General features: G+C 41.6%; 1 protein-coding gene across 1 annotated transcript in view; it reads right to left on the minus strand.

The window, feature by feature from the left end:
* Positions 1 to 348: 348 nt before the first annotated feature.
* Znf277 (zinc finger protein 277) overlaps positions 349 to 27,072 on the minus strand; it is a 129,975-nt gene continuing 103,251 nt past the window's right edge. Inside the window, exons 5-12 of the mRNA XM_028872272.2 lie at positions 21,152 to 21,243; positions 15,346 to 15,456; positions 14,399 to 14,531; positions 7,480 to 7,547; positions 5,139 to 5,235; positions 3,274 to 3,316; positions 1,852 to 2,026; positions 349 to 642 (exon numbers count right to left, since the gene is read on the minus strand). Of these exons, the coding sequence (XP_028728105.1) occupies positions 456 to 642; positions 1,852 to 2,026; positions 3,274 to 3,316; positions 5,139 to 5,235; positions 7,480 to 7,547; positions 14,399 to 14,531; positions 15,346 to 15,456; positions 21,152 to 21,243 (906 nt within the window). The 3' untranslated portion in view covers positions 349 to 455. The remainder of the gene's footprint in view (positions 643 to 1,851; positions 2,027 to 3,273; positions 3,317 to 5,138; positions 5,236 to 7,479; positions 7,548 to 14,398; positions 14,532 to 15,345; positions 15,457 to 21,151; positions 21,244 to 27,072) is intronic.

Raw genomic sequence — 27,072 nt, forward strand, 5'->3', positions numbered from 1 at the left:
AAAGAGTGAGCTTAATTACACTGTGTCCATTTCTATGGGGTTGTAACCCAAGAAAACAGTAACACTGTAATACCATCAGTTTGGATTATTCTTAAATAGTCTAATTTGTGCATTATCCAGATCTTTGGTCATCTTTCTTTGCTTCTGTGGGTCTTCTTTGAATCATTATATCCATAAGTTACCAATTTTGTACAGAAATCACACTGAAATGTGTGACTTGTTAGGTGACAGAGGCCTGTGGTTTATACATTTGAAGGTTTATTTGTGAGTTTCATGTTTTCCTTACTGTAGATAACCATGAGTTTATGAAATAAAATCATTTAAGATAACCGTAATAAAATTTCCCAGTCTAAATATAAAAATGTCTCATTTTTATTTTCCTTCATTTCTTAAAAAGCTTCCTTAAGAGCAAGCACGATTTCATCAATGAAAAGCCAGATCTGAGCTCTTCTTTCCTAGTTTTCTAGGCATTCCTGGAGCAGCAATTGGTTCAAAACACTGCTTCGTTTCAGAGCACACAGTTTGGATGTGTCTTCACTGATGACAGGGACGTTTTCATGGTGCTCTTGAGCTGTTAGGTCACTTTCACTGTCAGACAGTGTGCACAGGAGGGTGTCATTCTCATAGGTGGGAAAGTAATACCTGGAAGCAACCACAGAGACACCGAGTAACCAAATGAGTAAAGTTCCTGAAGAGTCCACGCACCTGAGTGCACACTGCCAGCTTAGCCACGTCCCCTTACACAAAGGCTGTGCTGGGAGACAGCCCTGATGCTCTCCCCTGCCCCTTCCTGTCTGACACGAGCCTGCTAGCGGGCCACTCAGCTCAGAATCTCTCATCGTAAGAAACACCATCAGTGCAGGCAACCTGCCCCAGTACTGGGCAGCTCTGTGACAGCTAAAAACAGCACCCCATTCATTTACTCAGAGTCCTGGTCCTTCCCAAACATTGACTAAGCTCAAAATGGCTATTTTTTTTTTTCAAAAGTAAAATTTTCAAACACCCAACAAAAACATAATGATTACTAGCTCCTTCATCTCCAGTCTGTATAAGAACCAAGAACAGTGCACCAGTTCAATAGAGGGCTGACTTTGGTCCTCATAAGTTGAAAGTTTTCCAAAGGAGGTTTTCCAAACAAGCAAAGCTAGAGTGATCTTGTTAGAGTTCTGTGGAGGCCCAGTTTAATATTCTCTGAGAATGGTGAAATGTCTAGGCAGCTAGTATCCACTCCTTCCACTGACATTAACAAGAATGATGTGAGAACCATCATGGAAGGATGAGACTGGCAAATGATACTTGGGAAATTTGACAGCACTCACTTCAATAGGTTCATATCAGAGAACAAAGGCTTAATGTTTTTAAGGTGCCAATATGGAAAATGTACACCAGGAGTTCCATGATGTACATGTCACTGACATAGTAATTTTTACCGAAATGACATAATTAGGTAAGTATACAAATACAGGCATACAGCTATTTATTTTATCACTACTTTTAATAGCAAAAGGTAAAAAATAACCTAACAAGTTAGGACATACTATTCAAAGGGACATCTGGCAGCCATTAAAAAGATGGACAGATGGGCATCAGATAGGGAAGGATGCTTGGAATACTTTGTTAATAAAATATAATTAAAAAGTCTGTATCTACTTCTATATTGAACTATAGTTATACATGACTACCCAACTCAGATTTCAAAATACTGGTTTCATGTGTTTATAAGTTATATAAACTTTATAAACTCCTAGCTTACAGTTGGCTTCAGATGTGTTTCTAAGTTTAGAGAAGTTGAATAAAGGGACACGGTAAGGAGAACGGGGCACAGGGTCCACGTCCACTTCAGAGACTTACTCCAGTTGATCCCACGTCTTTCTGTCGGGAAGGAGTGAGGTGTGCTTAGCTTCTTCCATGTGAGTCCTCAAATCTGTTTTGGATTTGAACTTCATATGGCAACCGTAGCATCTGCCCTGGTGAACCTGCCTTCGAATGAAGTTGACCAGCTTCACTTGTTGATAGAAATTTAATCCTGAAAGCCATCAGACAACCGTCAGCATTATTTCCTCACTGTCATCATTTAGTTCCTTAAAAAACTACATTCATTTTAAACTGATACATAAAAGCCTAAATATTCATGGGGTATCATGTGATGCCTTAAATTCTACTAAACATTCGACAATATTTACCATTTTTATGTAGAAAACAGTAAAATTTTTTTTGTCATAATTTCTTACAGGAGACACTTATCCTCACTAACCAACCTGAAAAGATGGAACAATTATAATACAATAATGGATCCCAATATAGGGCTTATATGCTGTTCTCTAATCTAACCACTCTCCATGTCTTCATACATTCAAACATCCAAGCCATCATCACACGGTGGACTCACTGCATCAACATTACTCTTTAGGAAACTGTTCAAGAGTTTGCAGCCAGGAAGTGGTAGAGCCACGGTCTGACACCAGGTGGGTGGTTGTCTTGACTAGTAAACCAATGGTGTGTGCAACATGTATGTTACATAGATGTCTACAATAGCAGCAAAGCAAAGGCACATGCCCAGGAGCTCAGCAAAGTAGCCAGTGTGCTGGAAAGGACGTGAGCTTTTCAATGTATTAGACCCAGCAGGAAAATGGTAATTTATGTCTCAACATCTAATCCTTCCATGGCAGTCATTCTGAGAGCAACATAATTGTTCACATCTGTAATGACTAGTAGTAGCTATTCTGACAAGCACTGCTGCATGCATTTTTGTATACACAGGTCACTATTTTCTGCACTAAGGTCATATACACTGGAAGTGCATGAGTCAGAACACTACTGTAGTCTGACTTTAAGAATCTGAGCTCTTATCTGGGTATGGTAGCGCACACCTTTGATCTTAGGACTCAGAGGGCAGAGGCAGCCAGATCTCTGTGTGTTTGAGGCCAGCCAGAGCTGCATAGTGCATGAATCCTGTCTCAGAAATGAAACAAATACATAAATTATAAGAAGCAGCCCCAAGCCCTATAAACTTGTGCTCTTTCTGCTAGCCTCTTCTTGCATTGTATTAAAGAGCGGAAGAAAGGACGTGAAATTAAAAATACATCTCTGAAGATTAGAATTTGAGACGGCTGAGAATCACTGCTTTAGTGAGTTCTTGTGAGAGTGTCTGCACAGAGACAGACATTGTGACTGCAGCTCCCCAGTCACTGCGACAGGACACAGGTGTCATTATAGGAGAGACAGTTCATAAAGGTGCAGTGTCACGGAAAACAACTTCCCAACCAAACTTACCGAGCTCTGACTTTATTCTGAGGAGATCAAACTCATGTGTGTCCTAAAAAAGGGATGGAAGATATTTGTAAGCATATGAATTATTTAATCTTTCAGGCTGAAGTTATAAACAGACAGCTGATTCATAGGGACTTGAGTATGTTAGAAGCAGTCTGAGTTCATCGTCTTCTGCTTTTGAAATCTTCTAATTCTATCTACTTCCCCCATGGTCAGCAGTTCTTCAAAGCGTGATCCAAAGAAGGCACATCAATCAGTTAAAATATTTTAATTAGTTACAGTTTATTGGTGCAGTTTTTAGTTTACCATGTCTGAAATGTCTAGTCTGATAAAAGTGCATGGTAAGTTGTGCTTGTAGTATGCAGGGCATCTGAACCATATTTCCAGAACCAGGTGTTAGAGAACCACAGGCAAGTGGTGTTTCACGCATGTCAAGGTTTCTCTTCTCGCCCATCTTCTCACCAAGCACGCTTTCGTAGGACTGCTGCAGCACAGAGACTCACTGTATTATGCCTGTCCCCTCTCTCCAGCTGTCTGTGTCAATGTTCAAATTCACAGGCTCACTGTGGCAGCACTTGGTGCAGTACCACTGGCTGCAGGATGCTCAGGAATTCATGACATGCTACCACCAAGAGTGACTGAACAGGATCAATGACCCCAGTGGGGATACCAAAAAGGTCACTCCCACACGGTAATAAAGCTGTAGATCTACATATCTCCACCCTAGTGGTATCATACCTATTATAACTCATAACCTATTACAGACACACAGATTTGTAAGGATATATGCCCATAATCATTCTAGTTTTCTCCAGGTCATTATTTTGCTCAACTAAGAACAGTATTTCTGAATGAGGAGGAGCCAAGGTAAGTGAAGAAGAGGCATCAACCACAGACAGACGCAGCTGAGAAGAAAGGGAGAGAATGTGAGAACTCCTCAGAAATATCCTACTGTTAATGTTCCAAAGTTGTGATACTGTCATACACCATTATATACTCTTTTCTTTACCGCAGCATTCAGCCAAGGGTCACAGTAACAAACAGGGAGTATCTTTTGGGTATACTGAGGTCATAAAGGTTCAGAATTTCTAGTGCCGAGGTTTACCTTAATATAAACATGACACCCAGAGTGGAAGCAGACCAGGACTGTGCCTACATTTCTTCTTTCTAATTCCTGATCCCTGAAGGGGCTCTACATCCAAATCATGCCCAGTTCCACCTTGATCTTTGTGCGTAGCAAGTCCTCTGTTCTTTCTATCCCACTCAACAGGACATAAAGCCAGAAAACAGACCTCAGAAGCCACTATGTTCGGGTACTGCGATTGTGGCTGCAGATCTCAGCTTCTGAGCTAGAATTACCAGGTGAGCACTTGAAGCTGGCAACTACACTCATGGCCACTCAGATCCCACTGTTCATCCTATACACTGCCCCATGCTTGTCCTGGAGGGACCTGGCCTGTCTCTTCAGCTTGTCCAGTGCACTTCAGGAATGGAATAATGATTGGAGCATGTGTGCTTTCGTTTCCTGCCTGCCTCCATGCTGAGACTAACACACCTCAACAAAAACAAACACAGAAACACCTTCATGGAGAAAGGACAAAGCAGAGAGGTGTACTGGTGCTCAGTTCTCTTTCTCCTGAGTCTGGGACCCAGTCCATGGAGTGGTGCTGTCCACATTTAGGGTAGGTCGTCCTACCCAAATGAACCTGATCAAGGAAAGCCCTCAAACATGCCCAAAGGCTCCTTCTAGGAGATTCTAGGTCCAGTTGACTTGACAATCAACATAAACCAGGAGTAATGAAGGTCCAATGATCACCACCTTCACCCTGTCAGAATGAAACAAGATCAAGGAGACAAAAGCATCTCACCTTCATGTGCACATACAATTCATCTATTGTTTCTTCTTGCTTTTCACAAAATAGACAGACAGCACACACAGGGTATTCTTGCCAATCAGACCAGTCACTAGGTTAAAAACAGAAGACAGAAAACATGGTGAGTTTTCACTGGAGGGTGCACCACACAATGAGCTGTATTAGTGTCTCGTTCCTAGCATATGCCACCAGTCTTGGAGTCTGACATTTTGGTGACGACTGTCACATGCCATCATGACTTTCAGATATAGCATCTGACATTCTACACAGTATCAGGAGATGACTAGGAAGAGCCAGCAGGTGCTGCCCCGTTTTCTCCATGTGCCACACTTCTGAGCAGGGATTTGAGAATGGAAGAGTGTGGTATTTTCCAGAGACAAAGCACTTTAATTAAAAAGGACGCCTATCTAGAGATGGTATGCTCTCTCATTAGCCAAAAGCGCTAAATGCACACGAGATGCTGGCGTTGGGCTTCAACATGATGGATGGTGTATTTTCACAGAGGCTACACATGTGTTTCAGGAGGGAACCACTGATTATTTTAAATGGGCCAATGTTCCATGTCGTAGTAGAATGGTGACTCAAAGGGCATACGGGGCCGGAGAGGTGGCTCAGAGGTTGGATGCTTGATTCACAAGCATGTGGACCAAGTTGAGATCCCAGGACCCATGTAACAAACAGGGTTCTCACATACCCCTGGAACTCCACCTTTGAGGGAGGGATAGATAGGAGGATCACCTGAGCTTGCTGGCTTTCAGTCTAGCCTAGAAAACAGGAGCCCCGGTTCAGGGAGAGATCTATTCTGGCCACCGAGAACATGCACAGGTGCCCACACCACAAACACAAGTGCACGCACACACATAAATAAGTCAACCTCTAAAAAGCTGACAGGGTCCTTTTACTATTTTCTCTAATCCTATGCATTTATTTCTTGAAACATTCCCAACTTCTTGTCGTTCTCCAACCAGAAAAATGGCCAGCAGGGAAGAATTGTGATGATAAGGAAATACACATTCAAATTGGAACAAGGGAGACTTTTATGGAACATTAAGAATCTAGCACTGCTATAACTTTGAAGATCAACTCAATTTTTGACTGAAAACCAGTAAATATCGTGCTGAAGAGATGGCTCTGTGGTTAAAGCAAACACTACTTTTGCAGAGACTTGAGACGGGTTCCCACCATCCACGGTGGGCAGCTCACAACCCCAGCGGTGGGGCTGTTTTGGGAGTTGTAGGACCATTTAGACGTGGGGCCTAGCTGACCAATTTAGGGCCATGGAAGCAGGGAGTGGAGGCAGGTTCTGGCCCCAGGCCTCTGCTTGCTCATCTGAAGATGTTGTAAGCCCCGTCAGCAGTGATGGAGCCCCAGCTTCCATGACTGCACTGCCACGAAACCCTTGGCTGAAACAACCCCTTCTCTTCTTAGTTGCCTCTCGTCAGGTACAACATCACAGCTGTAATGATAGGCAAGCGACTTAAGGAGGAGGCTATGCATACTACCGCGCCGAAACATTGTTCTGGGCTTGCAATGTACTTTCACATACTCGTCTCTGGAGCCAAAGTGCAGTTATGTGGCCACATCTAGCTGCAGGAAGGGCTGTGGAAGGCTTTTACTTACATGACATACAGCATCCTGATGGTTATCAGGTTTTATATTGCTAAGGAAGAAGCAGCAAGTGGGTGCAGAGAGACAACTGGAAATCTCTGTCACAGAATGCATGGTATGTGAAGTCTCCTTCAGTGCCGTCACTTTCCAAGTGTGACCTGAGACAGGTGGTCTAACCTGTCTGCACCACAGCGTCACTACCAGACTCACACAGTACCACTTCAAAGGGACAGATATACGGATCAAACAATAAACTGTCCAACACTGTATTAGTACATATAATCACTCAAAGTGTGAGTTTATTTTCCTTATCCAAATTCCCTTTGATGATATTTTAATGTATAGTAGAAAAGAATATGAAGAAATCAGAAAGCCTTAATCGGATTTCTGGCTTCACTGTTATCTTCAGCAGGTTTCTGTCTAAGATGCTGACAATCTATATCTGTGTTCTTAACATAATTACTGTGTTTTTATGTTCTGCTCTCTGTATGAAAAAGTAGAAAGTAAAAAACAAACCCAAACCCAAACAAAACTCTCCCAAAAGTATCTTTAGTGATTTTTATGTGAAAATTATTTTAACTTAAAAATCTTGCTATTTCATGAAAGGCTGCATGGCTCAAAGAGGTTTTCTTTCTATTCTCTCTCTGGAATGGTAATTACAGACCAAATTAAAGAACTGTTTGCTAACTCCTCAACACTGTAATTAAGCAGCAGGGACAGGCCTTACTCTTCCGGAAGGTCCAGCAACTCTCGGTCATCTTCCAACTGCACCTCTTCCCATGACTTCCCGAGTTCCTTTGCAGGAGCAGCAGGGTTGAGAGAGAGAGTGGGGAGAAGAGGGGAAAACGTGAGAACTGAGCCACGGAGCTTAGGTACCAGCACGAGAGCAAACTCACTCACACGATTTTGGAGCAGCACAAGGAAGGTGTAGTTAAAAGTTCACTGCCATGATGGAGATGGATAAATCCTGAAACGCTAAGAACTTAAACAGCAAAAATATTTCCTTTGTTTTTGGAGAAATGACAATAGCCTTTTAATCATGTTTTCCCGCCCCCCTCCCCCCCTCATTTTAAATCATGGGTTTTCAAGCCTGGACATACATTAGAATCACTTGAGGATCTGCATTTTATTTTATTTTTTAAAGAAAACCACCAAGTACACTGAAATGCCTCCTAGCAGCGTGTCCAAGCCTCTGACATCGCAAAAGGATGTTATCATCTACAGAGCTCATCCTGACAACTACACAATCAAGGTGCAATCCCCACAAAGACATCGACCCCCTTTGGTTGATCAGCACTTGACTGATGCTGAGGAAATGGCTCAGTGGACAACGTGCTTGCTGCACAGGAGTGACAATCAGACTCTGGGCCCCAGAACCTACATAACGCCAGGAAGGTCTGATGGTCACCTGAAGGTCTGACGGTCACCTGTAATCCCGACGCTTGGGAAGCCCAGACAGGGGCTCCCTGGGGCCAGCTGACTAGCAAGACTAGCTATAACTGGTGAATGCTGGGTTTAGGGGGAAAGAGTTTAAATAAAGTGGAGAGTGATGGAGGAAGATATTCAGCATCAACTTCAGGCCCCTGCATGTATGTGCACAAGAGCCCTCATGCACATTCTACACATAAAAGAAAATCACCCAAATCAAACTCTCCCCCCCCCAACTCTCTGTTTTTTTTTTTTTTTTTTTTTTGTTTTTGAGACAGGGTTTCTCTGCATAGTTTTGGTGCCTGTCCTGGATCTCACTCTGTAGACCAGGCTGGCCTCGAACTCACAGAGATCCACCTGCCTCTGCCTGGGATTAAAGGCGTGTGCCACTACCGCCACCACCATCCGGCTCAATCTCATGTTTTTTTTTATAAGGCTGCTTCTATAGCTGCCCTTGGCTGAGGCTAGATATGCTTGTATGGATAGCTTCCATTCTTGTTCTCCTGTAGTTTCATCCTCAGAGAGCAGCCACAGTGATCTCCCTAAAGGACAGTTCTTTGCATACAGAAACCCTTTCATGGCTCCCCATCAGTTAGAACACAATTCAGAGCTCTACCATGGTCTATGTACCCCGTGGCCTCCCTTGGCTCCTTCTGCACCCTCACTTCCCACTGCCCCGTTTCTTCCTTAGGATGTTCCAGCCAGGTTGGGATTCCTGCTGGACCCTCAACACAGCACACTTGCTTCCACCAGCTGCTTTCTCTCCAGAATGTTCTGCCTGAAATGCTGACCTTCTATATCTCAGTTTGAATACAACCACCCAAGTCTTCCTCTGACTTGTCGAAAGATGTCTCTGGGCATGGCATGGCCATTGCATTTGTGAACCCACTGTACCTGTGGTTATCTGCACGAGACTTAGCACACTATTGAGCCCCTCAACATTTCATCATGGATGCTGGAGGGGCCCGCGAGGCCCCACCCCTCCTGAGTGTCTACTGGCAATTAACTGTTGTTGGAGGAGGAGCTGTGATTTTCTTTATTGGGCTAGCCACTGGTAAGCTGCCCTCGCTCCAGTAAATAACCTCCCACCCATGCTCAGGCAAGAACCTCTAAACTCACTGGCCATGCAGAAAAAGAAGACATGAAAGTACGGGGTAGGGAGATTTGACAAGAAGGACGGGAACAGCAGGGAGAGAGCAGAGGTGAGAGAAGAATGGAGCATGTGCGAAAACGACTAAAATTCATTGTAGAAATGTATGAAACTCAAACAATGAAAAGCAAACAATAGTAACACTCCGTTCCAAGCTCCAAGCTCCTCTCTATTCCTCCACGTCTTGGAGGAATCCACGCACTGTTGTGTGTATGGGCATGTCTTTTTAGGAGACACGACCTTTGTTCCTGGTTACATTTTCTGATTCTGTCCACAGTGGATACTACAATTTTTTAACTGTAACTGAAAATAAATTCAAATTTGAGGTCGTCTATTTAGGTATTACTTTAAAAGGACTTGTGAGGTAATTACACAGTGTCTACAATGCACATGCGCGGTAGGTACTCAATATCTGTTAAATCCTTTTACCCTTCACAGTTAGTACGTAAGTTCCACTTCCTGGGGCCTCTGTGTGGCAGTGCCAGCAAAACCCCACAGAAGGATGACTAGGAGAGCCCAGTCATTTCTATTTTCTCCTTTGAACTGATTTTCCCTCTTTATGACCTGTCTTTTCTCAATCAAATCTGTACGTGAAAGCTGATGAAGGCCTGTTACTGGACATCTTTTCAAGGAGCTGACGCAGATTTGGCCAAGCCCAGCCGGGCCAGCTCTGAGCACAGCCACCCTTCTCATTCAATGGCTTTCTTTCGGAATCCTGTACCCAAGATTTTCTCAGTTACGGACATGCTTCCCCCTAAAATAAAGGTATTCATTTAGCTGAAACAAAGAACTATGTGCACCATTATACTTTAGAGGGAGCAAGAAAATCTATCATTCACCACCTTAATGAGAGGCTTGAAGCTGTCATTATTTATCAGCCAAACGATGCATAAACTCAGACATGCTGAGATCTACCATACCGTCATTAGAGACAGTTAATTTGAATGCTATAATGTACTTTGTAGAGTCATCATAAACTGTTGGAACCTCATTATAGGGCATCAAGAATGGTTTCAACACTGTTAACAGGATCTCTGCAAGAATTTTTGGTAATACATTAACATTTTCATGCTGTACTTGGTCTCTCTGGACTAGGATTTATGGTCATAATTTTATTGCTACAAGGCATTCAAGAAGAGGCCATCTGTGATGTTACCAAGTGAAATGAAATGATGCTTATCAACAAATGTTTTGAGTCAAAGGAAAAACCCATTTTTTTCCATTGTCAGACTTGGTAACTCAAGCATAATTTTGCAACTTTCTGAGTGTTTACTATAACCTGTAGCAATTTATCTTCATAATACAACTTTTAAAATTTACCAATCTTAAAAAAAGAGCAAAATCTATTTTTGTTAGTCTATTAGGAAACAAGCAATTTGCACTTGACAGTGGTCTACCCTTTCCCAAAGTACTCTGCTTAGGGACAGGAGCTAAAGGGGGAAAACATGGAAAAAAACAAGGCACATGATTTTCCAGTTAAGACACTGTGCTAATGAATCATGTCAGGAAAGCTAAGAACACAAGAAAAACAAAGTTTGGAAGGCATGTCTGTAAAGATGTTCAAAACACCCCCTCAAACCTCTGCATCAGATGGCCTGTGAGCAATGAGAGGGTGGAGGAAAAAGGGAAAAGATCTCCTTCAAACAGGACCCCTCCATCTAGTTTGATCCCCAGTCTCTCTGTCCCTCTTTGTCTCTCTGTTTCTCCCCCCCCCCCCCCCCCACGAAACAGAGGAAAGACATCTTTTGAAGGATTTAGAATACTGTAACAAAACTCTTCAGGCTAGGAGCCTACATCTGTTTTTAGGGAGCTTCATATTCTTTAGGATTAAATAAAATAAAACAGACTACATGATTAAACCATAACAGAAACAGTTTCCTTTAGAAAACTCTGGGCTTGAGGCCTGAGTGCCTTAGGAACATGAGGCTGGAGGCCACTGATGTCAAGCCGTTTGTTGTCCCTGAGGCTGGAGTATCTGACTTGTGAAGCTAAGGGAGATCTTGTCTCTTAACAATTACTGCTATTCATTAAACTCTATTTGATGAAGAAACAAAGCAAGATTTGAGGTAAATGATCAAGACGGTGCAAAGGAGAGCCAATGTGTTTGCAAGTCTGTTACATTAAAAAACTAATATAAGTTATTAAGCACAGAAATGATCTCACCTAAGAAGAAGCGCACTTGTCAAATTTGCTCAGTTTAAAGGGGGCTGAGAACAGTTTCTTTGTCCTTGTTCTTCTACCTTGAGGATACTGGAGAGCATCTTGCCAGATATCTGTTAAACGTGTTTGAAATGAGCAAGAAGCTCCATGGTCGATGGTCAGATTACTACTCATCTACCTCACAGAAGAGGTCAAATGCTGATTTCGGACAAGATGCTCATTGGATGTGCTCACACCAGCCTCCTATTCCAGTCTCTGAACTCTGAGAGTAGAGATCTAATCAGCCACCCTGCCTACAAAATACTTCCTTCTCCCCAGTCTTCTCAGTGTTGGGAAGGCACTTGAAAGTGGATTGTACGAAATGGACAGAAGGGACACACAGCAGACTACAGATACAGCTGTCATTTGCCCATGTCCTCTGTGGAACACTCCATGAAAGTCTCTCATTATTTTGCTTTAGTTTTTTAAAAATAAGGTTTTATCATTACTCATCACTTAGGTAAAATTTTAGAGAATTTATTCTTCATGCTAACAACTTGTTCTTCACATTAAATAGTGTTCATTAACATGTCTAAAAATAAGACTATGATGATTCTGAGAAGCTGCTGGCTCTAATTTTTCTCTAATGACATACTAATACTATTTGGAACATTCTCTTATATGCATATCCTAAATATTATTATGCTTTTTACTTATAACAAGACTCTTTAAACATCCCTAGGATGTTGTTAAGGCTGAGGTGTCTGGTGAGTACTTTTCTAGTTCAGAGCAGTCACACATCTCAGGGACTTTATTGCTTTCTTCTGTCCTTTTCAAAGGTGATATTCTAATGTATCAGAATACATTTTAATTTTCCCTAATCATTTTCATATTTATTAACCATTTAATTCAATACTTGGGTTAAAAAAGCCACGGTTGTAGGTGAGAATCACAAAGCAAAGGTTAAAGCCAGCTTTACTTTTGAGTTTGTTTCAAGAGAACAGGCAAAGCCATTATGATATCAACACCTTTGAAGAATACAATGAAGGTACCAACATTATCTCAACTACCAGAAGAACGAAAATGGATGCAGCAGATAACTGATTTACCCTGGTGGTATCAACCTGTGGAAATGACTTAGCCTCACTCTGCCCCAGTCTCCTTATCTAGAGGGTGGCCTTCATATAATGCCTGTGTCCTGGGGGTGTGCTTAAATGACTAGTGTATAAACACCTGTGATAGTGCCTGGCCCACTGAAAGATCTCTGTCAGTGCTATTATTTTAAAAATGGGATTTATGTCAATATCACCCTCAAGTTGTGATTTCATATTTACTAAGACCATTGTATTCTCTTGAGCCATGAGTTGCTATAGCAAATCTGTGGTTAGTACAATGCATCATGTTCCCCCTAGGGACAGCTGGTACTCATAAACAATTTCAGCTTGACAATCAGTCAGTCACACTATTTGATGCTCAGGGATTGAAGTATCACACTTTTCTAAAATGCCAATAGAATATGAGTGTGTGGCTCCTCTCAAGTCTCCCTCCAAGGTAAGGACTCCTGCTACACAGTGTTCTGCTAATTCGCAGCTCTTGCATCTTCACTTAAAAGGGCCCCAGAGGGAAGAACTACTGAGTTGCTTTCTTGGCTTGCTGCAGCGGCTGCATACTTGTGGCTGCATACTCCAGCCAGTGCTGTAGCCACTCCCTGGTGGGGTGGGCTGGGCCCTGAAGCAGCTTCACTCTAGGAAGTCGTGACTGAATGATTTTAAGAGAAGACTGAAGGACTCAGGGGGTGCCTTTGCCTCTGGCTGGTTGTAAAACATTTGTAGTAAAGCTTGGCAGGTTCCCAGAGTCAATCTTTAAGTACATGCTAAGCTTACTTCTGGAGGAGAATTTCAGTTTAACACTATCTGACTAAGTTAGAACACATAAAAAGTGCACATTAGAGCAGAGATCTCAAACACAAATCATGTATACCGCTTTCTATCCAATACATGGAGTGGCGGGTAATATTCAATCAGCCTTCCCAAATCAACAGGTTTGGATTTTAGTGTACTTACATTGAGAGGGAAAACAAACAAACAACCAACAACAACCCCAAAATAACCCTGCTTCAGAAAATATCGCCATCAAAACTCTCATCTTCCATCCTTCTGTAGAGCTACTTAATCCTTTCCTGTGTATGGGTAGTGTACTTCATTACATACAATTAAAAAGTTGGAGGCTTGAGGGCAAGCCTGGTAGCATTCTCCAGTCATTATGTCAGTCCCAAATCTCCTCCCAGAATTTTAAATAACCCCAGTGACTTTGTCTCTAACTGAAGATCTCTTCTTGTCCCCAAAGAACTAATCTACAGTGGGCAGCAAACAGGATAGAGACTTTGGACTTTAAGGCATTTAACACCCTTGGCATGGGCCACCAAACAAATACAAAATTTTTTTCATAGTAAAATGGAACAGTTTCCCTGAAATTTCCCTGAAAAGAAGCTGACACAGACAATGACAGAGATACACATTTTATTTTGAGGATAAGTGGAGAGATGGGAGAAGAGTAACGAAACTGCTTTTAAAGAATTGTCTTGTGTGGCAACTAGCACATCAAATACTCAGTAAATGCTTTTAAAAACAGAATACCCAAATCTCTGGCCTCAAGCTACTAGCTAGTACAAATGGGAAATGGTTCTTGTTGCTATCACACTGCATTCCAGAGAGAAGTCATCTCTACTGTGGACCCATCTGTCAAAGCAAAGACAACCCACCAAATATGCTTTGTAAACCACTGCTAACGCCTTCTTGATAATGCCTCTCATTACCTTTTAACCTTGGTACTGATTCATTCATTATTCACACATTAGTTGGCCTGTAGGTAGATTTTGCTTACACTATTGTAACCAAATAATTTTTTAACTATAGAAAGCATGACTTACCAAGTAATTGATGACATAAAATCGGTCGTAGTCTCTGTTCTTCGGGTTGATCCTACGATGCTGTTTCTTCCTCATGTGATCTTTAAGTGTGTTTTTGTCTCTGAAGGTCTTCTCACAGTACAAACACTGTAAACTAAAAGAAACACACAGGCATTGCTAAACACATCTCGGACAGTTGCTGCAAGAACCCTTTTTTTTTTTTTTGGGTTTTTCGAGACAGGGTTTCTCTGTGTTGCTTTGCGCCTTTCCTGGAACTCACTTGGTAGCCCAGGCTGGCCTCGAACTCACAGAGATCCGCCTGGCTCTGCCTCCCGAGTGCTGGGATTAAAGGCGTGCGCCACCACCGCCTGGCAAGAACCCTCTTTTTAATCTAACATTTATTTGTTTGAGTTCCACAAAACAAATGATGGTAATGCGGTCCTTCCATGAATGCCTCCCTCCCTCTCTCCCACCCTCCCTCCCTCCCTCCAGTTGGCTTTGTAGAAAGCATGGTATGACTTCCTTTGCAGTAGTCTAAACTTGGCAGCTGAGTTGAGACTGTGACCACTGCAAATGATGTGGCAGTGGCCTCCTGTCGCCGGAGCCATTCCCTGCCATGATGGCTGTCCCCCCTGGGAACTATGTGACAGATCACTTGTGACTTGCCAGGTATCTGGTCACAGCAATGAGAAAAGTAACTAATATGGATGGTGAGTATATTTTTCATGATATAACTTACATCATGCTTTGCATAAATCATGTATTTTAATGCAAAATATTAAAAACTCACTAGAAGGCAATATAATCTAGACAAAATGCACATAATACCAAAAAAAGTAAATTTCCACAATGTAAGAAACAAGTAACTTTTTTAAATTATAAATTAATTTATTGAAATAATTAAAAAAAATTTAGAAATGTCTACGATTAAGTTAGGTTTAGGCTGTGTTTCATGAAAGAGCACCTACTTGTCCAGTTTCTTCTGAAGTGTGCATAGGAATTCAGTGCAGTTTACAATGTTGTCTGGCAAACCAATATTGAAAGCATGCTCTCTGGCCATGTGATTCAACAGAACAGATCTGTGAAGGAATATGAACAATCTCTATTATTTATAAATAATGTCGGAGCAAATCAGGCTAGAAATAGCATTTATATAATAACAATTGATCAAAGGATAAGCAAGTACTAAATACTGACATAAACACTGAGCCTTGTTAAAATGGATATGCTACACAATATGTGAACACACATGTCTGTTTTCCGACACTGCAAGGATTAGACTCGGTAGGAGTATCAGGTCCTATTATTTGATCTAGTAAATAAATGATGCTGCCTCTGCTTCTCCAACTCACTATGAGAATGATGGTTCATTTTGGACATTAGCTTTACTGGGATAAGGGACACTAGAGAACTAGGAAAGCATTTGGTGTGTGTGGTGGTGAGGGTTTTTTCACAGAAGACTGGTGTGCATCTGAATGTAGAAGCAGGAAGCCTACTCTCAGTGGGCAGATGCTATTCTCTGGGACTCTGTCTCCTGGGGTTAAGACACTATTAATTTCTATCCCTTGAGCTGGAGAGATAGCTCAGAGGTTAAGAGCACTGACTGTTCTTCTAGAGGTCCTGAGTTCAATTCCCAGCAACCACATGGTGGCTCACAACCATCTGTAATGAGATCTGGCTCCCTCTTCTGTATACATAATAAATAAATAAATCTTAGAAAAAAAAATTCTATCTCTCAGATACTGGAACTCCAGGCTCTCTGGCCTTGGGACTCCACCTTACATCACTGGTCCCAGAACTCTCAAGCCTTAGGCCTTGAAATGAGTTACACTCTGAATTCTGATTTTGAGCCCTGTGGATCTGCATGGAGTACCTTTGTCTCTAACTTTTAGATGGTACACTGTGTGTTGTGAAATATTTGTTTACACAGTGTGAAGACATGTCACTGTGATTGGTTTAAAAGAGCTGAATGGCCAATAGCTAGGCAGGAGAGAATAGGCAGGATTTCCAGGGAGAGAGAACTCTGGGAAGAAGAGAGGCAGGGACTATATCAGAGAGATGTGAGGGAGACACTGAAGAGGTCGGACATGTGGTATAGAGTAGAGATAACTGAGCCACGTGGCAGAATGTAGATTTAAAGAAATAGGTTAATCTAAGCTACAAGAGCTAGTGGGACAAGCCTAAGCTAATAGCCAAGCTTTCATAATTAATAAGAGGTGTCCATGTTGATATTTGGGGGCTGGTGATCCAAAGATAGGCTGACAAGAAAGCTGGCTATAAATGCATGAGGCAGTCCCACTAGTAATCTTCTCATGCATTCCCTCATCACACACACTGGTTCTGTTCCTGTGGAAAACCTCGATTAATACAATGGAGAAGAAAACAGGCAACCGGTTCATAGCAAGATGGCCTTTTCTGTGACATGAGATTATGGACGTTTACCTAGTACAGCATCAGACAGAGATTATGAACCCACTGTTAACAGGTGTTACCTGCAAGGGTCATGATAACCTGGAAGCACAATTATCAGCTTCTAGACTAGCTTCTTCACAGAAAGAAACTTGAGATCTAAATTTAAATTTATCTTTAACTTACGTGCAAAAATATAATGATGTACATATTCACTGATTACCATATGGTATTTTGATAAATAGATATTGTATAGTGCTTAAGTCATATCATTCAAACTTCACTTTCTAGGTTTTGTGGGATACAGTACATTAGCACTAGGTATAGTCACCCTGTTGTGTGGCAGCTGCACACTGGACCTCTTACTACTGTTTAAATGTGATGTACACACACACTCATCAACTTTGCCTTTCCCACTACCCTTCCCAGGCACTGGTAGTCAACACTCCATTCTCAACTTTTTTTCAGATTCCACATATGAGTGAGATCATGAAATACTCGCCATCATGTGTATGGCTCATTTCATTTGCTATCAATCATGCCATAATGGCTCATTTCACTTCCATCCCTGCTGATGTGATTCAACTTGTTAAGGAGTTAATAGTATTCTATGGCATATATGTATCACATGAAAATCTTAATTCCTACAACTTAAATAACAAGGAGCATATTATATAATACAGGACTTTATCATTAATTAAGGTGAGAATTTTGGGGAATGTATCAGTATGTATATCACTATCAGAGTGTGCATAGTTTATTTTATATACCTTACTTTATTCCTCCAAAGTATTTTCTAGATTTTTTTTAAAATAAAGCAAACTTCTCTCTATGAATGTGTTAACTTTTTGTGTTCATGATAAGGGGGTGGGGGACCCACATTTATTAATCTGTGTTTAATAAGCTGTCTTGTCTAACTGTTTAATGACACAACCTATAACTTCAACTAAAATATTTGTTGGGTTCTTTACAGTGTTGGTCAGACCCTCAGAGTTCTCCCAGGATATCCTACCCATGGGTTACAGGGCAGAGCCCATGCTGTAGAAGACTCCAGCTAGAAAGAGACTGGGAACTTCTTATAGGAAATGGGGTGGGTGGATGGATGGCAGTGGAATAATGCACTGAGTCTGGAAACTTTCTGTACACCAAATCCTCACTAGGGCAGGGCAGAGACCTTAGGATCCAAGGAGAAGGGTCCGAACACAGTTACACATGCCTAGGACTTCTAGGATGAGATGCAGAGACTAGCTATTCCTAGATGGAGTCAGAAATAGCAGCTGGCTCAAGGGTAGATGAGTTGGCAGCTTTTCCACTACTCCAAGTTATGGATCTAAGACCCCTGATTGTTATGAATCATACCGAGTGTACTCATGGGAGCACAGTCCTCCCTCATCCTCTGCAGATTAAAGTCCTGGAGTCTCAGGTCTAACAGTTAGGAGATGAAACCTAAACCAATGGCTGGTTCAAGGAGTGTATGAGATAAGAGGTGTCCCAAATCACTGCGAACAGTGGCACCTGGAGTCCGAGAGCTGACTCAGAGGAGCTGGGGTACCACTGTTCTTAGGACCAGTCTATAGGTTCCACTGGACCAAGCCCATGCCGTCTGACTCTAAGGTCTTTTCTAGAAGTAGCAGGCCTGAGTCAAATCTGCCCAGGGTGTTTAGACCAACATACAAGCTTTGAAATGGACACAGATCTAGCAGTTGGCTGAAGAGCTGCTAGTGTACTGGGATGCTTCCCAGGGGTCCAGCCTTTGCTGTTCACCCTGAATGCTCTTGAGGCCTAGTCCTCCTGTACCTTTCTGGGGCCTGCCAGACAGGTATCTAGATATTGTGAGGGCATGAAGGTGAGCACACAGTGTGAGTTCTACTATGAAGGCTCAGAAAGTTCAAAGAGTTTCCTGCCTTGCCACCCTCTATTTTCCCAAGGTTTTCATGCCCATTTGGGACTTAGGAGGGTTTGAGTAGCTGCAGACATTCTGAAGAGAGGTTATTATGGAGCTAACAGTCTCCATGTAGTCCCAGGCTCTAGGCTGGTGATCAGGATGATGTCCTTTTGTTTTTTACTCGGTTGCTTAGAAGTGGCCCAACTTGACTAGGACTTCCTGGGGATTCCACACTTGACATTCAGGCACTGAAAGGGCACTAGGTATAGGTATAGCTTATCAAGAAGGGGCTTGGCTCTCCATTGGTGTGATGGCTAATTTATGTATCAGCTTTCCTGGTTAAGGAAAGGCCATGCAGCTAGTAAAGCATTATTTGTGGGTGTATTTGTGAGAATGTTTCTGGAAGGGACTGGTCCATATAGAAGAATACTAAATAACGACAAGAACCCTGACCAGAGTGCTGGATAATGCTTTTGTACACTGGTTTAATAAAATACTGATTGGCCAGTAGCCAGGCAGGAAGTATAGGTGGGGCGAGCAGACTGAAGCAATGCTGGGAAGAGGAAGAGCTGAGTCAGGAGTCACCAGCCAGACACAGAGGAAGCAAGATGACAAGGCAGAACTGAGAAAAGGTACCAAGCCACATGGCTAAACACAGATAGAATTATGGGTTAATTTAAATGTAAGAGCTAGTCAGTAATAAGCCTGAGCTAATGGCCAAGCAGTTACAAATAATATTAAGCCTCTGTGTGATTATTTTATAAAAGGTTGCAGGATTGTGGGTGAGAGATTTGTCCTGAACCGCGGGCCAGGCGGGACACAGGAAATCTTCCAACTACATCAGCGCAAGCAGGATAACCTAATAAGAACTTTGAGAATGAGATGGACATCTGTTTATTTTCTCCTGTCCTTAAGACCCTGAGATGTCACTATTGCTGGTTCTTGGGGTTCCCGGGCCTTCAGGTTGGGACTAAATTCGCTATTAATTGCCTTGGAAGCCAAGATTGCAATAGGTATATTTGTGGAGCTTTCAGCCTCCTCCTAATTGTATGATCCCAGACCCATAGTCATATTCTTTTATGTATCTTATTGGTACCTAAGTTGTTTACTAGCTAATTCAAAATTGGGTGATTCAACCTATGAGCCTAAGACAGGAAGGCCAGGGCAGGCCAGGATGCACTGCACTCATTTTTCTAGCCACAGCAGGGAGCTGGCAAGGGCAGGGGAGTCTCTGCCGTCTGGCTGAAGATGGCACCATCTGCTTTATCTCCCAGATTTTGAGGTTCTTTAAGACCAGCCAAGATGATTCACTAAAATTGTTACCTTAAATTAGTTTTTCATCAATTAACTTTTACTTCCAGGAAATTACATGCACAATAATTTTAACCAGTATTTCAACTTCTACCTTCTTTATAATGTTAATTTTATCCTTAATCACACAGCTTTACTTCAAGATGCTATGGAGAAACTTCTGGTTTTCAAGATTATTATATTTTTCAATATTCTCAATGGTCCTTAAGGGCATGCAATAATTATGACTATATAATTAAAACATTCTAGATAGAATTGAAGTTTTACTTAAAATATTATTTCAAACACTTTTCCTTCTCAATTTTTCCTCAGTATACTTTAGAAACAAAGTTTTCTGTCTCTTTCTCCTGTCTTGTTTTCCTTCCTAGTTCATATCAGACATTATCAGATTTTTCTTTGCAGTTCCGTGGTTTGGACAAATGGGATTAGGTTAAGAGTACAGCTGTGTGAGAGGCCCCCATGGAGAGATGGCATGAACTCTGTGCAGCAACTCGCCCCTGACAGCACTAAGGACAAAACAACTTAATTCTATCAAATTAGAATTCATAATAATTCCAAGTGTGCTTGTCTAAGAACGATGACTGGACTCCGGCAGGAGCTGTGGGCCTTGCTGTGTCTTAACTGGCCTTCTCCGTTTCCTCTGCACACCCTCTCTAACCTTCACTCCAGCAGTCTCGCAGCTGCTGGAGGGGCAGCATGGGAGTGGATGTCCTGAAGAGTGTCACCAACACCCCTGTCTGATAGATGCTGCCCAAGCACTCATCACAAAGTTCTCAGCTGACTTAGAGAACAAAATCTCACCACCTGAGCATTTGTCTAAATAACCAATGACTTGTTTTTCTTTTAAATACTGCAGCTGCTTGAGGAAAACTATCCATTGTGTCAAATACTATACTAGATAAAACACGCCAGGCAACCTGGGAAGTGAGACATCATGAAGCCCTTTGAGAAATTATGATAAATCTGGGGGTTTTAGAAGACCATATACAAATTTAAGGCTGTATGAAGACCCAGAAAAGACCCAAGAAGACCACAAAATGGAGGCTTAGATGAGCTATGATTCAATGTAGGGTTGAGTTTTGCTCCAATCCAAGTTAAAAAGTCCTTGAATAAATGGCAGAGATGACATATTGACCAAAAGCATTTAAGAAAGTTGTAGAATGGAAAACCTGTTTCCGTGGAATTCCTCACTGCAAAACATACACACACCATGGAAGCTCGTATCACTTCGCTCTCGCTGTTGCTGATCCAGAACTTCTTTCTGTAAATTATAAAGAGGTTTGTGAGGTTATCTTCAATATCTGCAGTTAGTCGCCGAGAAATGCCAGTCTAAACGGGAGTCCGAGAGTACAAAGGTCATGTGTGAGATCTGCTCATACTTCAGATTTCCTGTTCTTGTCTTGACACTGACACTCTGAGTCTTGATCCGTTCTCTCCAGGGGAATACAAACTTCACCCAAGAAGAGCAGGCCCCTGCTCAGCAGGAGTTGGCTAACACAAAACGAACTCGGGGTATTTTGAAAGTTATTTTTTTTTTTTTGTCTCATAATGCTTGTATGGACATTTTTTTAAACCTTATAGATCTTTTGCTTACTTGTTAAGGTTTATGATTTTGTTTTAGGGGTTTTCTGTGTTTTTGAATGTGTGTTTCTCAGCATCTGGATGTGTTTCACATGCTTTTTCTTTGACCCTCTCCCCATGTTTGTTTATTTCATCCTATTTGAGTTTGTTTTAATTTTATCGTATTATTAGTTTTATTTAGATGCTTGTTTATATTCTAATGAGAGAGAGAAAGCTTATGGATTTAGGTGAGTGGGGAAGTGGGGAGGATCTGGGAGGAGCTGGGGGAGAGAAAATTGTAATCAGAATATATTGTATGAAAAAGAATCTGTTTTCAATTAAGAAAGAAAAAAAAGAAGAACTAAGTACGCACACAGCAGTAGAAGAACTAAGTACGCACACAGCAGCAGACCGTGCCATCAGACAGCAATGGGGGAAACTGAGTCAACAAGGGTTGGTCTTACCATCTTCCTGAACCTTCCTTTGGTCTGTGTCCATCTTTTCCTCTCTTCACTCTCTCATCACACCAGAACCCAATAGGGTCTTTGACTGATCTTATCCTCAAAATCTCCGTTCAGTTTGTAATCAAGTTCTGGTAATTTCCCCAACTATCTCCAATGCCATTTTCCCTAGTCCAGGTTTTATTAAATTATCATGAAATTACTATAAATAGTATCAGAGTAACCATGACGGCAATCGTCCTCTCGTCGACTTCCATCAAAGGGAGAAAGCCATTTATTAAACAGTGCTTTTATGCATAATTACCGTGGTGCACCGTAACTGAAAGGATTTTAAATGTTCTGCTCTAGTCAGGGTGGCTCTGCACATTGTCTTCCTGGGAGATGCGTTCGTTCCTTTGCTTTGTACTTCTACAGACCATTAGCTGTTACCAGATCCAGTGTGACTCTGACTTCTTACTTTGATACAACAGGTGAGAGTTCTCGGAGGGCCTGGGATGATCTGGACTGGAAATCCAAATTCCACCTATAGTCAATATTTTACTTTTCTCTATAAGACCTACTTTAAGAAACAAATAAAAATGCCATTTCTTGGTGGTACATGCCTGTAATCTCAGCACTCAGGAGGGTAAGGCAGGAGGATCACAAGTTGGAGACCCACTGGGCTACCCAAAGAGGTTCAGGCCAGCTTTGACTACATAGTCCAGATTCATTCTCACATACAAAATAAAACAACAACAAATCCAAACAGAAAACCAAAATATTAAAAGCATACAGAAAATATTGCTTCACATTACTGTTGACAAGATTAAATCAAAGAATTTAGCTGGGCATGATGGTGCTTGCCTTCAATCCCAGCACTCTTGGGGTAGACAGGTGAATCTCTCTGAGTTTAAAGCCAGAGTGGTCTACATAGTGAGTTCCAGGACAGTCAGAAATACATAGTGAGAGGCTATCTCAAAATAAATAGATAAACAAACAAAGATCAGATAATTTATGTAAGTGTTTAAACTGTACATTCATCACTAAATGATGAATTTTAATGTTATTTAGATCACATCAGTTCTCATCATAATTCCCATCATCTCTGGTAACTGTTGCCTGTTTTATCTTCTGAAAAGAAATGAAATCTTTGAAGTTTAAAAACAGTCATGATGTGTTCTTACATTATATTTACAGGCTTCTCTCTACATTTTCTTCTAACATGGGACTCCAAACAGAAGTTCACAGAAGTCATTTCATTCTACAAAAACTTAAAAGACTAGCATATGATGAGCTGGAATCTTGAATCTTAAGGTATACCATATAGTATTTTTGGAAATACACCATCAAACATCTAGAAATATTCATCCAAGAAAACAAAACAAACCAAGAAGCCATCTTGGAAGCCGAGCTCTGTCACTTCGGTGTGTGAGCCTTTAGGGAGCTTTAGACTTTAGTGGCTGAGCTCTTGCTCAGCTTTAAGAAGCCATTTTAATGAAAATCAAGTCAGTAAGCTCTAGCTTCTGCCACAATGGAATAATGGACACTAAACCTACCCTTTCATGAGAAACTACAATAAAACCAATTTATGTATATATTTTCTGTATTTTCAGGCATTGGATAACAGCCAAAGCTGTGATCTTTGAGAGAAAAAAAATTAACACATTAGTTATTTTCTACTGGGGGATATTTTTCAGACTAACAGGATAGCTGAATACCAACAGTGGCTACCTTACTAGGAAGAAAAAAAAAATGATCTCAGGATGCTAAGGCAGATAGAACTTGGACAAGCAGTAAGAACTAATCATGTGGAAAAGGAGCCCAAAAGACACATATTGGGATTCTTCTAATATCTGGCCCTTGAACTCCTAGGCTCAACTGATCATTCTTCTCACTATCGATGACTGCTGCCATGCCTAGCTTTGCCCAAATTCTTTGCAATATCCTTCCTAAAGAGCTGGAGAGATGGCTCAGGTGTTAAAGAGCCTCTATTGTTTTTACAAAGGATCTGAATTTTTGTTCCATGAACCCAGGCATAGGGAAGCTCACAACCTTCTACAACTGTAGCTCTAGGGGATCCAATGCCCTTGGCCTCCAAGAGCTCCCACATTCCTGTGTGTGCATATACACAAATACAAAACAACAACAATAATAACAACAAACACTCCCTCCACCCACCAAAAAAAAAAAAAAACCTTCAAAAGACTTCCCATGCTCATGGATTGTCAGAATTATTAATAGTGTGAAAATGGTAAGAACACCAAAAGCAATCTACAAATTCAGTATAACCCCAATCAAAATTCCTGTAATATTGTTAATAAAGATAGAAAAAAATCCTAAAATTCATACGAAAGCATGAAAACCTCCAAGGAGTTAAAGCAACCTTTAGCAGAAATAGCTGGAACCACCACAACACCTGATGACAAACGACACTATCGTGCCATAGTAACGAAAACTATCTGGTACTGTCACAAAAATAATCACGTGGTCCTTTGGAATAGAATGGAGGATGCAAAAACGAACTCACATATTTATAGTCACTTAATTTTTGACAAAGCTGTCAAAACCATATATTGGAAAAACACACTTAACGATGGTTCTGGGAAAACCCGACTTCTTCATGTAGAAGAATGAACTGTCTTTAACCATAACCATCAACTCACTATGGATCAGACCCGGCAACTCTGGAGCTGCTGGAGCAAATAGCACAGATGAGCGCTTCTGAAAAGGACACCAACTAAGTAACTACAAGAACCGACGATCAGGACTGCTTGAAACATAAAGAAGCTTCTGTTCAGCAAGGGAAAGGTCACCAGACTAAAGAGAAAAATCTTGGCCAACTGTACATCAGAGAGGGGATTATAATACATAAAGAGGTGCAGAAATTAAATACCAAACCTCTAAATCACCCAATCAATAATGAACTGAACAGACTTTTCTCAAAAGCAAGTAAAATAAAATAATCAACCAACAGATACTTGAAAAGTGTCCAATATATTTAGTCATCAGGGATATGTAAATTAAAGCCACTCTGACATTCTGTCACCTCCCGGACATGAGAGCGATCATCAAGAACACAAATGACAACAAACAACGGTGAGGGCACACTGCTGGAGGGATGTACGCTTGCTTGCCTTCATGGAAACAAATGTGGAAGGTTCCAAAAAGCTTACAAATGGAGTTACTATATGACTCAGATGTATCAGGCCAGGTTATTCACCCAAAGCAAATTGACTCTAAGATCCCTGGACATCTATGTTTGTTGATACATTGCTCACAATAGCCAGGACACTAAGACTGCCTGGCTGTCTATCAAAAGAAGGGATCTAGAAAACATGGTATATATACACAAAGAAATTTTATTTAGGTATAAAGAAACGTGAAATATGAAACTGGAGATCATTATGTTGAGTAAAATCGACAAGATTTGGAAAAACAAGTACTGAATTTTTGCCCCATATGTGGAAGCCCAATTTAGACTCTTTGTGTGTGTGTGTGTGTGTGTGTGTGTGTGTGTGTGTGTGTGTGTGTGTGTGTATGTGTGCGTGTGTGTGTGTTGGTTTGAAAGAAAATGGCAAGCCAGGCGGTGGTGGCGCACACCTTTAATCCCAGCACTCAGGAGGTAGAACCAGGCGGATCTCTTTGAGTTCAAGGCCAGCCTGGACTACAGAGTGAGTTCAAGGAATGGCGCAAAGCTACACAGAGAAACCCTGTCTCAAAAAACCAAAAAAGAAAGAAAGAAAGAAAAAAAAAGAAAAAAAAAAAAAAGGAAACGGCCTCCATAGGGAGGGAGTGGTGGCATGACTAGGAGGTGTGGCTTTGTTGGAGGAAGTATGTCATTGTGGAGGCGGGCTTTGAGGTCCCAGTGTCTTAGACTACTTCCTGTTGCCTGTGAGTCAAGATGTAAGAACTCTCAGCTCCTTCTCTAGCACCACATCTGCCTGCATGCTGCCTTGCTTCCCACCATGATGATAATGGACTAAACCTCAGAATTTTAAGTGAGACACCATAATAAAATGTTTTTCTCTATAAGAGTTGCCATGGTCAAGGTGTCTCTTCATAGCAATAGAGACCCTAATATAGGCAGAGTAGGAGGGGAGGAAGTTCTTAGAAGAAAGGGGACAGAGGGGCAAAGAGAAGGCAATGGAATCCTTGTGACTTGAAAGCAGAATGGAGCACTTTTTGAGAGAAGGGGATCAGCCGTAAGGAAGAGGTGACTTGGAAAAAAGTTTAACAGTATGATGATGCTTATGTATGAAAATTCCATTATGAAACAGTTTGTTTACATACTAACTTAAATATTAAAAAACCCCTAGATGTTAAGCCATTTTCTATTCAACCCTTGTATTATATCAGTTCCTCCACTTTGATATCAATGCAAGGAAGTCCCTAGAACTGGGAACAACAGACACAGGCCTGCAGTTCTTTAGAAAGGGATCTTTGTCCTAGTTGATGAACTTCAGCATGGATCCTTCCCATACCTGGCTCTCCTGATTCCCACAGTGTGAACACTCTGTCTACACTTCTGTGGCTATTTTCTCACTGTTTCTCTACTAATACAATCTATTTTCTCAAAAAAGATGTATGGGTTTAATTCATTCTTTGGCAACTTTATACATGTAACAGTGCTTTCTGCTGACCCGCATCCCCACCCTCTCTCATTCCTTTCCACTTCTGACACCATTCCCTCCAATTCCTATCGTAGTTTGAACAAAAATGGCCTCCATAGGGAGTGGCATTATTAGGAGGTGTGGCTTTGTCGAGGAAGTGTGTCACTGTGGGAGTGGCCTTTGAGATCTCCTCTGCTCAAGTTACACCCAGCACACAGTTCACTTCCTGTTGTTTGTGGATCAAGATATAGAACACTCAACTCCTTCTCCAGAACCATGTTGGCCTGCACACTGTCATGTCCTACCATGATGATAACAGACTAAACCTCTGAATCTGTAAACCACCTCAATTAAATGTTTCCTTTATAACATTTGGGTGGCGGTGGTGGCACACATCTTTAATCGCAGCACTTGGGAGGCAGAGGCAGGCAGATCTCTGTGAGTTCAAGGCCAGCCTGGTCTACTGAGTGAGTTCTAAGA

Source organism: Peromyscus leucopus, chromosome 14, assembly GCF_004664715.2.
Source record: "Peromyscus leucopus breed LL Stock chromosome 14, UCI_PerLeu_2.1, whole genome shotgun sequence".
Lineage (NCBI taxonomy): Eukaryota > Metazoa > Chordata > Mammalia > Rodentia > Cricetidae > Peromyscus > Peromyscus leucopus.